Below are 15,759 nucleotides of genomic sequence, written 5' to 3' on the forward strand. Positions count from 1 at the left end.
ATGCTTTCCTTGTTGGACTGATGGCAGTTTTGAGCCTTTTTGTTTTTCTCCAGTTTCCAAACTTTTGCTGATAGAGAACCTGAATTAATCTTCAAGCCTTTTGGGTATTGGATTACACTCTGCCTCACTTCTTTCTGTGCCAGCAGTGCTGGAACTGGCATCGGATGCTAATCCTGCTGTACCTATTCACTCAGTCGTAAAGGAAAATGTATGAAAACAAATTGCTAGTCCAAGCTAAATTTAGATTTATTCAGTAGGAGTTAATTATAATCTTTATTTAGTCCCAAGTGATGCCTTCTTATCATACACTTATTATAGCTGAGAAAATTAATTTTTATTCTACCATAAAGGTGAATGTAATAATCTGGGTTCAGGAAAGGGATTACTTTAATAAGATTTATAGGCAGCCTTTCAGACAGTACAGTTTTATTACTATCTGCATGTGGCCTTGCTGTATGTATATCTTTCAGTATGAGTGACTGTGCAAAATGTACGCAAGCTAAAAACTGTAGTAAGCACCAGCTTAGAAACTTCCACATCCAACTTAGTTTCTTGGCAATGGTAAGCAGGCAAAGCACTTGACTTACTTTGGAATACAATAATACAGTTTATTACTGAACTTGTGGCCTGGCCAGGAGTTTCATTCATATGCATTGTTTAATTTTGCACTGAAAAATGTATTTTAGTAGACGAAAGATTTATGAGGGCCAAGATCCTGCTTTCAAGGTTTTTGGAAGCAGAGTGATGGGCAAACAGGCATAAAGTGTGGGAAGAGAAGCTTTAAGTGAGGAGTGAGCCATCAGATCTGATGGGCCAGGACTCCTTTGCCCATAGATATCTAAACCTCCAGGATATTGGTCTGTGCTGGCCACCTTTAGCAGTCGAGTTAACAGACAGAAATAGGCTTCTCCCAAGGGTGATTTTTCACCCCTAAGATATAAGTGTCTAGGAGAGGATGAACGAATTCTGGAGATACCCTTTTCTGTGATTTACTGAAGGGGGGGGGCGGGGGGCGGGGCTGGAGTGTGTGCTGGGCATAGGTACCTATCTAAAATGAGGTGGCCTGGCTTCTCGAAGGTGGCCAGAACGTGTAGCTGCAGTGAAGCTTGGTAACAAAAGTTTGACGGAGGCATTTGAAGGTACGTATGTGAGATACTGTCCCAAGCCTAAAAAAGTTAATTAACAGCTCTTCCATTTTAAATGTTTGGATTAAATATACTTTTTTTTTTTAAATGGCATCCTTTTTCTTGTCTTTCAAAACGAGCTGCTCAACGAGCAATGTTTTGCAAAGCAAATCTGTCTCCACAAATGTGTAATTAAGATCAAACGTAAGCAGTGTAAACTGGTTGGGAGTCCTACATCAAGTTCTATCCTTATGTCAAACTAGGATAAAAAGAGAGAATGAGAAAAGCTTAAAGGGATCCTATCATCTATTCTCATGCTACAGTTTTTTATATGTTGACAGCTTCTGGGCTGTCTTTAATGTTTAAAAAGTATTGGGAGCTCTTCTTACCTTTTTCTTGCAGTGTCATTTGTATCTTCAAATTTTTCTGTTACAGTTGAAAAGACTGTTTGTTATTAGTTTGGGGTTTTTTTTGGTTTTTTTTTTTTTTTTTTTCTGTGCTAGTACAGTTCACTGTATAACTACCGCAAGTACTGAAGGAGCAAGACGTGTTTTTGAATGGTAGGAAATGGAAGCTGTTCTTCAGTGGGACTATGATGGGCTTTTCTCCTCCTTTTCCTCCCTAATATAAAACTGAGGAGATGAGTCACAGGATGGACTCTGAATGTGGGAAGTAAACAGTGACATCCTCCTTTCATGGTTATTTTATTAAATTTTGAATGAGTCAGGGAGAGCACAAGGCGGGTGTTCATTTAGGCTGCTTAAATCCTTGCACAACCCAAACTTACCCTACTCATAGGGCTCAAATTAGGTCTAAACTCATGGCAGAATTTCACACTGTAATCATCTTCCTCATTTTCCTGCTGCTGGGATTAAGAGTCAGTGTTTCCCCAGCTGTAGCCAGGCCAAGTTACCTTGCACAGCCTCTTACGGCTGGGATCCCCAAACAGCATCAGGTCTTACCCTTGCATGTATGAGAGAAAGTGACCTACATAGCTGGTCCAGTATTAATTATTCTCTTATAATTTATCAGCTCCAGAATAGCTTTCCTTGTGTAGACACCCTATTCTGGGATACAGTGTGTTTTTATTCAAGGATAATGTCTGCATTTCTAGAGCAAAATAATTATTATGAATAGGGCCATTTTTATAGTGGAATAATGTACATGTGTAGTTTGGTCTTTATGGGCTTTAGTGAGGGCTGGTGGGAAGGGCTGGTGATTTTTCTCCTGTACAGACAAGCCATTGATTGCCTCTGTATGAGTCATGGGTAACATCATAGTACTTACTGGCACCACATTACTTGAAATTATTCCTCTTTTACAAAAAGGAGTGTCTGTATGATCTCACACTACAATTCTGATGATGCTGCAGAAAATATGAATTTTAACATTTTCACAGTTTTTCCACAGGTGCAGGGTTGGCTTTCTTGTTTATTTTCAGAGAAAAAGGATATTGAAACAGTTGCAATTTTAAACCCTTCTTATTCCATGCACCTCCAACTTCAGAATTATTGAGTGCTTATGGAAGACTTGGCTGCTGTTAAGTAGTTAGCTGAAGGAGAGGAAAGATTCAGATGTGAAATTTGTATTTATGCGGCAACAGGAGTAATTTTCCTTTTTAATTGCAAAATTGTGAATTTTAAAGACTTACCTCTTACTACAGCTTAACATAGATGCATTACTTTTTAATACTGACCTGTCACTGCCACCGCTACCTTCTAGTAGGATACTTGTTTTGCTGCTTATCAAATTGTATGAAATGTAGCTTGGATGAAATCTTGACTTCCATGAATGGCAGATTTTTATTGAACAGTGTAGGTCACTACAGCTATGGCTTTGCATGTGACTTACTCCTTTGCTGGTTTTTGTGGCATTAGTCCAGGGTCAAGTGTGATTAAAAACAAAAGCAATGGATAAATTTATGGTTAAATAAAAAATTATCCAGACAACAGAAAGGAAGATTTGTTTGATGTCTGAGCTGGTGAGAGTAAGGACCAGAAGGGGCATCTCCCTGATGCACAGCATTACATGGTTGGTTATGTGCATGGTGGCTTCCTCTCTGCTCTTCACAAACATCAGAGGGGCACTTCCATCTGCAGTCTCAGAGTTTGCAGGATGAACTGGGCCATGAGGCTGTTGCCTGACTCTGGAGAGATGGGTTTTGGCATAAAATGGGAATGATGAGATTTTACAAGTTGACCTGTTGCTCTAGGGTTCTTGGTATTTGGCTAGTTCAAAATAGTGTTTTAAAAGGGGCAGAGCACCTGCTGAAAACCTGTTGCAAGGTAAAAGTTATTTTATAAATTCAAGCTAAATATGTCATATCCAACAATGTGTTATTTCCACACGTCTCCCCTCAATGCCACAGTAGTCTGAGAAACACTGTGTCAGCCTTTGGGATAGCACTGGACTCGTTTGGCCTCCATTTACTTTTCTTCAACTCTTGCTCTCTTTCATTACGTAATTAGGACTAACCCACGTTCTTTTCATCTTGTTGGAGTGCTTATTAAAGGAGCAGGTGATTTATTAATTGCTTTGTTGCACACCAGAAAGCTGAAAATGTGTCCTGTTTCTGATTGTTACTGTAAGGAGATTGATGCCATGGTGCTGATGTGCCAAATTAAAAAGGCGGGGTGTTGGCCTGCCATCATATGAAGTATTTCTTTTTAGATGTTCCTACAGTGTCATAAAATGCTGCTAAATTCAGATATTATATTTTGTTGCAGGCTGGTTCTAGGACAAAGCCCAGCCCTGTCTACTGGTGTTTATGGCTTCCCATATAAGCTTTCAGACAAAATTTGTGTCTCATTTTGTTTGAGTTACAGCAGGCTCATACCCTAGTCCTCGTACCAGTTCTGAGAAGAGGCACTGAATGTTGCCACTGTAATGAAATGGAGGAAAAGGAAAAACATACCTCTTAAACTTCCTGTAAATTGCTGCTTGAGAGAGATGAAATATCTGCATAAAGGATAGGAGGGGGGAAGTTCTCTAATATAAAACCAAATTCATTTAAGCCTTGCCTTGGTTTTGGCTCCTCTTTAGGCTCAGGAACTATGTCAGTGTTTAAATCTCCTCTGCAGTCTGGCGTGTTTTCAAAGAAAGCAAAGTTTAGCTCTTCCCCCAGAAATCAGAGGGTACTCTTGCTGCTGTGTGTCCTTTGCTTACCTATACAACTGCACAATTTTTATGATGAATGCAACTTTTCAAAAGTATTGCTTTCAAATGTAGCTCTATTTATCTGCAATTAATCCAGGAAGGTGGTTGTCTGCATTTGACTTCTTGGGGAAGAAACAACACCCTTCCTCTCCTTGCTGTCTTGGCTTTCACAGGAGCAAAGTTCACTTTCAACAACTGAGTTGTGCAATTGCACAACAGCAGACTATGCTGTGTCAAGGTGCTCTATAAATAGCAGCAATAACAGAGCTGCTAAAACATCCCTTGGTGACTTTGGTGCTAGAATTGGCATTGATCTTCTCCATTCTCCCTTCTCCTCTTGCTACAAGCAGGATGAGGTTTGACCCCCTGTGTTTCTCAAGCACTTTGTTATTCAGTGGCGGGACAAAAGTGTTTGGGCTCCCACAGAGTAGCACAGCATACAGTAGTGGGGCATTGCCTGACCCCTGCTAAATGGTGGTCACCAGCTTCTGCTCTTTGCCACGGTCCCTGTTGTAGGTTGCTGTGGGTTCCTGGCCTTATGCAGCCTCCTGTGCCCAGTGCTATTGGGCAGTGGTGTCCATCTCTGCTACACAGCACCTACTGCTTTCTGTGGTGTCTGTCACCTGTGCCTCCTGCCTCTTAAACTGCTTGTAGCTTGGTTAGCCTTTTGCCTGGAGAGACTACCTCTGTCTTCTTCCAGAATTGCTCATCACTACTTACACCCCATGGCTTCCCACAGAGAACCGGGGTCTCTGGTTTCTGGATGCTGCAGGGAGTGCACCAGCTGCCTGTTGTTCAGAGCTGAACGGAGAGCTGTGGAAGGGAAGGGCTAGAGTCAGATTTCTCCACTAGAAAATTGGTTGTCCCCTGGGTGAGCTGTGATACCATAGCAAGCTGGCCCATGTCAGTGGTCACATGGGGAAGGGAGGAGACAGTTTCTCATCATCTGGATTTCTGCATTTCAGCTGGGTGCCCAGATCTGTGGCTGCATGCAGCTCAAGGAAGGTGTTGGCTGCACTGGTGTGTTATGGGAGATGGGTTGAAATGTTTATGTGTGGGCATAAGAAACAAGAGGACAGCCAAGTGGGGTGATTGCATGGCAGCTGCTCTACAGTTGCATTTGCTTGTAGAGCTGAAAGGAAACCCTGAACCTATCCTCATGTGGAGTAGTGAGAGGAGACTGTTGATACTGTTTCCTGCTGAGATTTTTTTAATGCTTTTGTAAATTTTTGCATATTTACTTGTTCCCACAAAGAATATTCCAATGGCTGCAGAAATACCTTGACGTAATTAAAAGCAAAAGCAGAAGTACTGTGATGAAATGAGAAGCATTTAAACGAGTGTAGATAATATCAAGCCATTGAAAATAAATGAGCAGAATTTCAACCGAGGACAAGAGTGGAGCAAAGTCAAATGGATGAGATTTGCCCTAGAATCTGTCTTTGCTAAGTGTAGGCTTTAAAAATACACAACCTGAAAAAGATAGCTTGAATATTAGAGCTTTTATCTGTGCTAAATTGTAGCTGCAAGTATCTGAGTCATCTGGCTTGTAACAGGTGTAATTGTTTGTGTGGTTGTGGCATTGTGTATCTGCTCTCCCCAGTCCTGACAAACAGGAAAGTCACTGCTAAGCTTCAGCGAGAGACAACAAGAGCTTTGACCTTAGGATCTGTCATTGTTCCTTTGTTATCTCTGCACATTATGGAACTGCTTCATTTTAATTCATTTGGTTTCTGTTTATTTCTTCTGTGGCAGTCCCAGGAGCTTGCATTCACTGGATTTCTGTTGGAGCATATGAATTGTTAGTTTGAAAGACCCACCGTTTCTTTCTGGTAGAATCGCAGCCCAGATTTAATATATCTCACCATTAATTAGAGATCAGTCCAAACCAAAGATGTCTGTTTGATCCCTCCCTCCCTCTGGAATCTTTTCTTGCCTGGGAAAAATTGCTCAGCACTGGCTGGAGGATTGACCATTGTGTTGTAGAGAAACTTCTGTGGCTTCCAAATGTGTTTCATTCTCCTCTGGAATTAAACCAAAAAATTCTTCTAACATCTGTGAACATTCTGCGTGTAAAGGGTTTCTCTCCTCCTCTCAAGTTCACTCTTGCCTATAAATCCACCCCACCAAGACCTCTATCAAACCCTGTATTTTTTTGTGTGAAAAGTTTTGGTTTCAGTAACACAAAGCTTTTATCATTTTGCCACTAACTTCCAAACTGCTGTACTGGCAAAAGTGGATATGGAGTGATGCAGATTTGCAGCCTCCCATTTCATTGTGTGTTAGCGATGTTAGACTAAAGAGAATGTTCTATTTTACTGCCTACTAATATTCAATATGCCAGTTTCTTATGTATATTGAAATGTGGGTGAGAAAAAGTTCTAAGTTTCATCTGGGGATAGAAGAACAAAAACCAACCAGTACAAAGTATTAGAACTTAGATTGGGATCTGGCCAATCAATCTCCTCCTTGTTTTATCCAATACTTGATTAATGGCTTTCAAGTAGATATTAGATTGGGAAAGGTGGAAAGGGAGCTGTACAGCTGATGCAATGGGATGTTTTCAGTGTATGAGCCTTGAGCCAGCAGTGTTATTCCATGGTACCTGTGTCAGATTGTTTCATAATTGTGGCTAACAGTCTTGATCTCTGGTAAGACGTCACTTTTGAGAAAAACTGAGGGGCATGCTAAGCAAACATTAGAGTTGTCTTTCTGTTTCCTTTTATCTTTGGCCTGCAGTGGTGGAGAGCCGAGGAGGGATCATGGACAGCATACAGAGATTTTCAAACCTGCCAACATATCTCCCTGCGAGCTATCACATCTGCAACGCTGATATTTTCTTCTTCCTCAAAGAAGCCAACCAGGATATCATGAGGAACTCCAGTTTGCAGTCTAGGGTGGATTCATTCTTTATATACAAAGCCAAACTGCCACCTGTCCTAAATGCCACATACGGACCCTTTTCTGTTGAACAGGCTGTTCCCTTGGATCTCATGCTGACTTCTGCATCTTTTGGTTTCACAAATAAGTTCACTTTTAATTGGAAATTAAAATCTCACATAATCGACAGCTCAATCTATTCCAACAAACCTAAAATACAAACCTTATTCTATATTGCGGGGAAGGACTGGGATGACTATAATGCTGCAGAGAGTTTGCCTTGTGTGAAGATGTTTGCTTTCCTGGAGTCCAGAGAAGTTGTGGCCAGCTGTAGATTGACAGGTCATCTAGGATTATGTGTTGCAGAGCTGGAATTGTCTCCTAGCTGGTTCAGCTCCCCTTCACCCCTGGTTTCAGAGGAAACAGCCTCCCTGGAAGGCATTACTGTGGAGCTCTTCTATAAGATTTATACAGCAGATGGGGAATGTTCTCCAGAGGATGCAAAATGGGAAAACAATATCCATGCAAGTCAAGATAATGAACACAAGGCTTTATCAGCTATGGAGAGGATTGGTAGCATCATTGTTTACCCAAATCAAGACAAATTAAAACAGTCTTCACTGAGGCTAGATGAAAATGTCGTTATTCGCTTGCCACTCAACCCCGTCAGAGAAGGTGACGTTGTGACCTTTCATGTTTCCCTGGCTGATGACTCTCTAGCAGACCAGTTTGTATTAAGGTAAGGGAATTTTTAAAGTGCTGTATACTAAACAGTCTATGTATAGGGATAAATTTGTCAGGTGTAATTTCTTTGGTTATCTTCAGTGTTTTCCTGAGAGATTTCCTCTCCAACTGCGGAAAACTATAAATACTCTTGAATTATCTGTGTGGATGACATTTTTTGGAACATGGGAATTGATTTTAAAGTACGAGCTATAAATGTTTGGTTTTTTGTTTTAATTCTATTTGCTTCTAGTCATAATTCTGCCTCTTAAATTATGCCTCTGTAAGTCAGCCAGGGTAACTGCTGTGATCCATTTTGCTAGACAGTTCACAGGAGGTTTTTCTGTTTCTTTGGTGAAGCTTCCTCTCTTTTAATCAACCTTCTTATCATCTTTACAAAGGCCATGGCATATATCTTGCCCAGGTCAGATGTTGTGAGGAACTATTTTGTTGCATTTTACAGAGGCGAGCTGACAGGTGAGAAAATGAGATGTGCCTCAGCTTGCATAGGAAGTCTTTGGCAGAGCCAAGATTTGGATCCAAACTTTGCAAGTTGTCTTAGGTTTTTCCATAAGACAGCCCATCCTGCTCCCTCAAACTTTTGATGTCTTGTTGTGTGGCCCATTTTTGTTTTAAGTTTTGAGACTTTCTGGTGACCTTTACTTGCGAATCTGCCTGTAATAGGAGAATTCAGGCATTTCTAACCACCCCGAGGGTTACTGCTGCATATTTGTTATGTCCTTAGCTGTCAGACTGTGGGTTCAGAGCTGCATACAGACCAGATTCAGAGAGAAATGTGAGCCAGACTGGGGGAATAAAAGGGCCAAAAGGTAATTGGAAAGTGTCATATGCTGTGAGAATGTGAGACACTTGGGAAAGAAGAAGTTGCAGCCCATACCAGCAAACCTCCAAACAGATTCGTGCCTTGCTTCTAACTTTTTGATCTGAGAACTGTGGGAGCAGAACATGACAGAAGTGCACTTTGGGGACAGATGTTGAGAAAATAGACAGCAAACCTTATGCAGCACTTTCAAATCATTCAACATTTGTGAAGTAGCACATGCATATTAATAAACTTCCAGATTGCTGTGTGAATCAGGACAAGTGGTTCATAGTGCAGTGCACAGGCAGAGAGAAAGAAATGGTGCGCAATGTCCCAAGCACTTCCATCTACTCAGGGTAGGGGGGAAAACGCATGAGAAATATCATAGGGTTTAACTAAACTTTTAAAGGTTTGTGTCAGGAAGGGTCTTCCTATAAACCCAATTTATTCTTGCCTTTAACTGGCTTTACTGGTTGTTTGTTTGGTTTTTTTCATTAAATGTGGTTTTGGCCGGTATTCATTGTCAGTATATGACCAGCCTCACGGAGCAGTCAGGTTTTGGCAGTTGTGTATTGATCCTCAGTGCTATAGCAGAGAGATTATGGAATTTGCCTAAGGCTCTGCAAGGATTTAACATCAGCTCTTAATTCTCATCTTTTTGTTCTCTTCGCCACACCACCGATAAAATTCCCTAGGTATTAGAGACAACCTAAGTTTAGGATGTTTTCTTTCCATTGGAATTTCTACAATAACATTTACCTTGTAACGAGCAGTGCAAGAGTAGAGTTTTGATATTTCTGCTGGCCAGGAAAGCACCAAAAACTTGCAGAGACAGTTTTGAAATGCTGTCTTTAAAAAGAAAAATGGTTTCTGGAAGCACTGAACACAGTAACAAGCCTGGGGTTTCAAGAAGCAGAAGCTGAGGGAGTTGAGACCCTCCAAAGTGGGGAGCCTCAGGATGAGCTACAAGAGCCTGGCTACTGCTGAGACACTTGTCTTCTTCCACAGGCCCCTTTGACTTATATGTCTCCAGCTGTCAGGTGGGAGTCACTTTGCAGCACTCCTGACACACGGAGTGTGTATCTCTGTGCTCCCAAGCTGCTGGGAAGGCAGTCAGGTTTCCATGGGCATTTCCTTCTTTGAAAAGTGTACGGAATGGTTCATTGACAGGAGGTGTTTCTGTTGCAATATATCAGCATGTTTTACATGCCCAGAAATACTTCCTTGGAAAATTCACTGTTGGTTCTATGTAGTCTAGCCTATCTGGTCTTTTATTTGGCTTTGTTTGCATTGTGCTTTTCATCAGAGATACTGCAAGTATTTTTATTTAACCTTCAGTTGAATGCTGAAAGTAAGAGGCAAAATGCAATTCTGCTGATGGCTCACCTGTCCTTCAGGATGGAGAGAGCACCAGCGACCGTTGCTATGATTATTTCAAATGACATACATGGGGCCCATGGAGAGATTATTCATCTGAAGTTTACATAGTAGGCAGGGAATTATGCCGAGGGAAATACAATCACTGTAGCGCCTGCATCTAATTTATGCAGTTTCCCTCGCAGACTTTCCCTGTTTTTCAGCTCAATGCTAATGTCTGTAAAAACCCAGAAGGTTTTTATATATGTAGAATTTCTGTGTGTTATAGCCAGAGAAAAATGCGCTGAAGAGAATGCTTGCCTTGGGAAATATATTTTTGCCTAATGTAACTGATTGTTTTTAATCATATCTGTTATAAGTGTAGTGGAGGTGAATTGCAGTCTGGCTCATATGAGATGATAGATCAAAATCAAGTCATTCTCAACACAGTGTTTGATGCCAACCTTGAGCTCTGACAGTATGCAAAAGAACAGATATGCTCAATTTTATGCACCTCTTTACTATTTCATGCTGTGTTGTGTAGTATTTTATTTTATGTTGGATTTTGTTCTAGCAAAACTGAATTCAGTTCTCATCTAAGAGCAGATTCTTCCTCGTTTTGGTAAAATTTGGGATTCTTAACCAAGCTTGGAAACTGAAAAGCAATTGGAAACAGTTTCTTGATTCAACAGTGTGCTGTGTTGAAAGATACTTGTTAAACCTCCATCCTTCCAGTAATGTTGCTTACAGGGTGATGCTTCACATTATATGTGAAGCTCCAGCTATCACTTCCAGTCCCTTTTCATCAGTCATATTGCTCACTTTGTTGACAGATAATCTATGCATGTGTGCAATGAAATTCTTATGACACTGGAGATTAATTTGTGGCCTTGCTGGTCTGGTCTGTACTGTAAAATTTACCATCTGTGAACATAAATTTTGCCCATTATGTTAGGTGGCTTGCCACTAAACATAGTTTAACCATAAAAATAGGTGAAATGGGCTATGTTGTCATGATTAAACTTTTTTACGGGGTACCTATTAAAAAAAAAAAAAAAGAAAGAAAAGAAAAATTAAGCACAGCTTTGAGATTCCAGCAGGACTAATACATGCATCAGTGTCACAAATTTTCAGGCACTTTTTATCTTTTGATGCACAGGAGTATCTCTGTTACCTTCTTTACTGACAAACTTAGAAGAAGCATGGTAAAGGAGAAAAGATAGAAATCATGATTAAAGAAGGGGCAGCACCAACTTTTGTGCTATTTACTAAACAAAAGTCTCCTGATATGCATGGAGGAGTTGTAAAAGAGACAGGAGAAAATAATTCTTGCTTAACTGGAATGATGGAAATCTCATCTAATAGCACTGGGAATGGCTTGCATTTCTTTTGTGCTGTATGTTATTATTTAATTCCATCTTGAGACTAAAAGGGTGTATTTAAAAGAAAAATGGGAGTAATTTTGTACAGCAAGAAAACGTTTAATGGAATAAATGGACAGTCACCCCTTGGTTGTAGGAAAGAAACTAGGACACTCACTTTATAAATAAATGGCAGAGTCTTGTCCCGTTTTCCAAGTCTCCCCATTGAAACCGTCAGTGAGGATGTGCTGGTAATGAAGGCTGAGCACTAATAGCAATTTGTCGACTCACAGACAAAAAGTGGGTTTGTCAGCATTCGTTACACGTCCCTAACACGAACGACCCATCCTCCTTTTATGCCCAATCAGAATAGAAACAGAGATTGGAGATATTCCAGGAATAATAGTAAGGGGCTGAAATCAGGTAATGAATCCCACGCTAGAAAAATGAAAGCAGCTGTGGTCAGGATGCGGTCCTCTTGTCTGGAGGGGAATGGCGGGACCGTGCAAAGAAACCTCACTGTTGTTCGGTGCCTAGGCAACCTCAGGGAAAAAGATTATCCGCTCCTCTCTGCCATGCTCCACATATTGCAGGGCAAAGATTACTTCTTGATTTTTGGATGAACCAGTACAAGGTGTAATACATGCCGGTTGGCTTTTGCTGATTATTCTCACTAGGAAAAATTATATTAAGGATTTATATTAATAAACATATATCCATATGGAGGAGGTTATGTCTCCTGCTAAGGAATAAAAATAGCACAGGCCATTAAAACTGACTTACAAGGCTTCTGCGTTAATAATGAAAGATCTGTAGAAGTCTGAGCAGTCGTCTAGAAGGCCAGAAAAAGATCATTAAGAGGATGTCTCCTGCCAATAGCTGCCAAGAGCAAACAAGGGAAAGAAAACAGAAGGTTTTAGATTTGGAAATGCATAGAAAATCAGAGCATGCAGGCTCTGGGGAATGCAGCTTGGCTGTGTGCGAGGAGAAGGCTCCATGTGGCCTTCATTGCTTGTAACCAAGCTGGTATGAATGGGGAAGCATGGCAGGATTATTACTGATGAGAGAAATAAATGATTAACTGAAGCATCATTTTAGGGAGAAAATTCAGCAGAATTGTTGAGAAAGGGGAAAAAATACACTTCTGAAATTAATAAAATGCTAGTTCAGTTTTAGAAATAATTACAGAATTAAAGCATTACTGGCAACTTGGGAATATTTTGTTTTTACCCAAAGATTTTAATAAACCCACAATGAACGTTTAAATTCGTTATTTCTCTCTTTTCTCTGAATGTACATTGGACTAACTGTAAAATATGAAATAATAATATGTAATATTAATAAAAAATATCAAGCACTGCCAAGTCTGGAAGTGCCAGAGGTGTCTGTGCAACCTTAACTCAGCCCATGTATATATGTATTGTGACATGTCTCTCAAAGACAAATTCACACTATTTTTCCCCAGATCTCCTGCTTCATTTGATGCATATATTGTGTTCCGCTGTTTTATCCTCTTTTTGTCACTGAATAGTAAAGGGAGTAACATCTTTTCAGGACACTCCTGCGAAGCCTGGGGGAGCTGTCACCAGAATTTTTTTTAGCTTGGATAAACCATTTCTATAAATTCTCTTTCAGAAAGGGTTGAACCGTTCTTTTACTTTTCTTATTTCTATTTGAGACAGGCACGTGGCCCAGAAAAAGTGGCTTCAGCTGATGAAAGCCTGGCGTGATGGTATGGAGTTTTAAATTTCACAAAGATGTTGTATGAAGTAGTTAGACCTGAATCTCTGTTGACTGAACTGCAAAAGGCATCCTCCCTGGGTACCTGCAGGCAGTACATGGCTGTGCTGCACCCACATGCATGAACCAACCTACCCTAGAAATAGTCATACCACACTGCCAGGTTTTCTCTCCTTTTCATGTGATTTAAGATAACCTTCTCTGCCCTAGCTATGCCGGAGAGGGAGGAGAAGAGGAACCACCTCCTCATACTGTCTTAAAACCAGCTAAAAACAACAAAAAAATAAGCTCCTTCCTAGAGCTCAAGCAGTCCTAAAAGCTTAAAAACCGATGGATATCTGACAGTGAATAAATGACCCAGTGAATCCTGAAAGACCCTGCAAGACTACAGTCAATAAAGCTTTTTAATGGAATTTTAGATAAAGGTCAACTATCTGCTACAATAATCAGCCATCCACGATCACTCTTCACAGGAATAAAACAGGCAGAGCAGCAGCCCCACGCTTCAGCAAGAAGCTCTTGTTAGTTGTTGGATATTGGCTTTGAAGCACTTCCAGACGGGATCGCAGCATTGTGGTGATAAAATGCTATTTTTTTATTGAGACATTTTCTGATGCTGACTTCTGTTGGCCTGCAAAGGGAGTCCTGAATGTGCCGCCTTGTCCAGACACACAGCTCCTCGTTACTGTGGTGTTACTACGGTGTTATTAAGGTAAAGGAGGATGAGACAGTGATGGGAGGCTGTGGTGCTGCTGAGTTTGGGTGACTGTGGCAAGTGTCCGCACTGTCTGCCCTTTCTGTCACCTTCTGCAGCCCTGGATTTGGGGTGCTTCTTTCTCCCATGGGAGCTGGGAAATGTTCGTAACAGCTGGAGGGAGGGGTTGATGAAAATGCAGAGTTAGATTTCTAGAATTAGAAATATTTAGCTTGCATGTGTGTTTCACCAGTGTTTTTCACTGAGAAGGTGAATAGTTTGACTGCTAGTGATTTTTAATTTTGACTGTTGGGAGTATTTCTTGTGGTGGAGGAACACTGAGTACAGCTGAAATGAAACAAAGACCCACTTCCCATTGGGAAAGGTGTTTGGTTTGCCTTGAAACCATACTTTTTCTTCTATTTGAGTCCTGCCAGCAGCACAGCTATCTCATTCATCTGCCCATCTGCATCTATGAGCGCTAAGGGATGTGGTAATGTTATATAAATTAATTTTCTGTATCTCATATTCAGAACCATAAAGTGCAAAAAAAGAGAGTTAGTTGATTTTAAGTCAGTTGGTATGTGAGTAGGCATCTCATGTCTGCAGTGCTGTGTGTAACTGGTGGCAGTGCATCTTGTTTGACACATCAGATTGTTTTGCACGTGTGACAAATAAGGTTTATAAGAGGAGCCCCAACAACCTCTTGTCTGCCAGCGTGTTAGCAGACACTGCTATACTCTGCAAACACATATGACATGAACAGCGTTTCCTGTGGATTTGGAAGGTGCTGTCACACCATGTGACTTGACAGAAACTCAACCTTGTTGATGGTAATGGAAAGAGATTTTACATTTTTAAATGGTTCAGGTTCTACGGGCTTGTTCCTAGACTGATCCCTATCTCTGAAAGCTTCGACATGACAGCTCCTGCTAATTAACTTCAGGCAGCTCCTGCACAACTCAATGCTTGCTTTGGAGATGGGTGCGGGTCTGCAGAGCGCTGTCAGCAGTTGTGGCATGGTTGCACTGAGAGCAAGGTACGAGCTGTGGTTTAGAATGCCTGTGATGCAGAGCATGCCTGGGAACGAGCCAACTGGATTTTGGAGAAGACCACCACTAAAAGGGCACCCTTGGTTTGCTGCATCAGCTCAGACTCCTATGCAACATGAAGGTGTGCTGGCTAGTGATCCCTCTTGGATCAGGAGCTGCATCTAAGAGCTGCTGAAGGTTCAGCCTCTTCCAGTTTGCACAGGGCATTGCCACTGCTCTTCTCCAAACCTTTCTTTTGCTGGGGGCAATCCTGTCTGTACTTATTGCTTTGCAGGAAGGGGCGGATGATTTACCTCTGCTCTGATTAACCTTGGTGCATATATGAAATGGGAAAGGAAGGCCACCAAAGACAGAATTAGGAGTTGAGTTTTGCCTGTGAGCACCTGGGTCTGAGTTCACTTACCTCCATTAATGAATACAAAGCTGCCTTCAGGTGACAAAACTGCTTAAATATACAGTATCACAAAGGGTAATTTAAGGAAGACAGCTGCAAGAGAAACATTTTCTTAATCCATTTTTTTTCTTTTTTTTTTGGCATCTTGTACTCAGGTTGGAAGCACAAATCAGGAAAGGTTCCTGTCTTTGAGTGATCACTTCAAGTTTGGGGACATGCTGTGGCTTTTTGCAAACTGTGTGTCCTAGTGAGCGAGTCCCTGGCGGGGAGCTTAAGGGGGGCGTGTCTTTGTTTTGGACAATATGCTGAGTGGTCCCTGCTTTGTGCTGCCAGACAATGGTGGCATTGATCAGCTTCTTGTACGGCTCTTCATTAGCTGGCAGTGCAGTAAATCACATCCTTGTTTAAACAAGTCAGACACAACAGTGATTCGGTCGTTGATGCAGTTACTTCTAG

At 41.2% G+C, this 15,759-nt stretch overlaps 1 protein-coding gene across 1 annotated transcript in view; it reads left to right on the forward strand.

Moving 5' to 3' along the window:
- The window catches only part of LOC101924024 (transmembrane protein 132B), a 258,517-nt gene that overhangs the window by 62,381 nt on the left and 180,377 nt on the right, over positions 1-15,759 (forward strand). Inside the window, exon 2 of the mRNA XM_055797604.1 lies at positions 7,020-7,899. Within this exon, the coding sequence (XP_055653579.1) occupies positions 7,020-7,899 (880 nt within the window). The remainder of the gene's footprint in view (positions 1-7,019; positions 7,900-15,759) is intronic.

This window comes from Falco peregrinus, chromosome 2, assembly GCF_023634155.1.
Source record: "Falco peregrinus isolate bFalPer1 chromosome 2, bFalPer1.pri, whole genome shotgun sequence".
Taxonomy (NCBI): domain Eukaryota; kingdom Metazoa; phylum Chordata; class Aves; order Falconiformes; family Falconidae; genus Falco; species Falco peregrinus.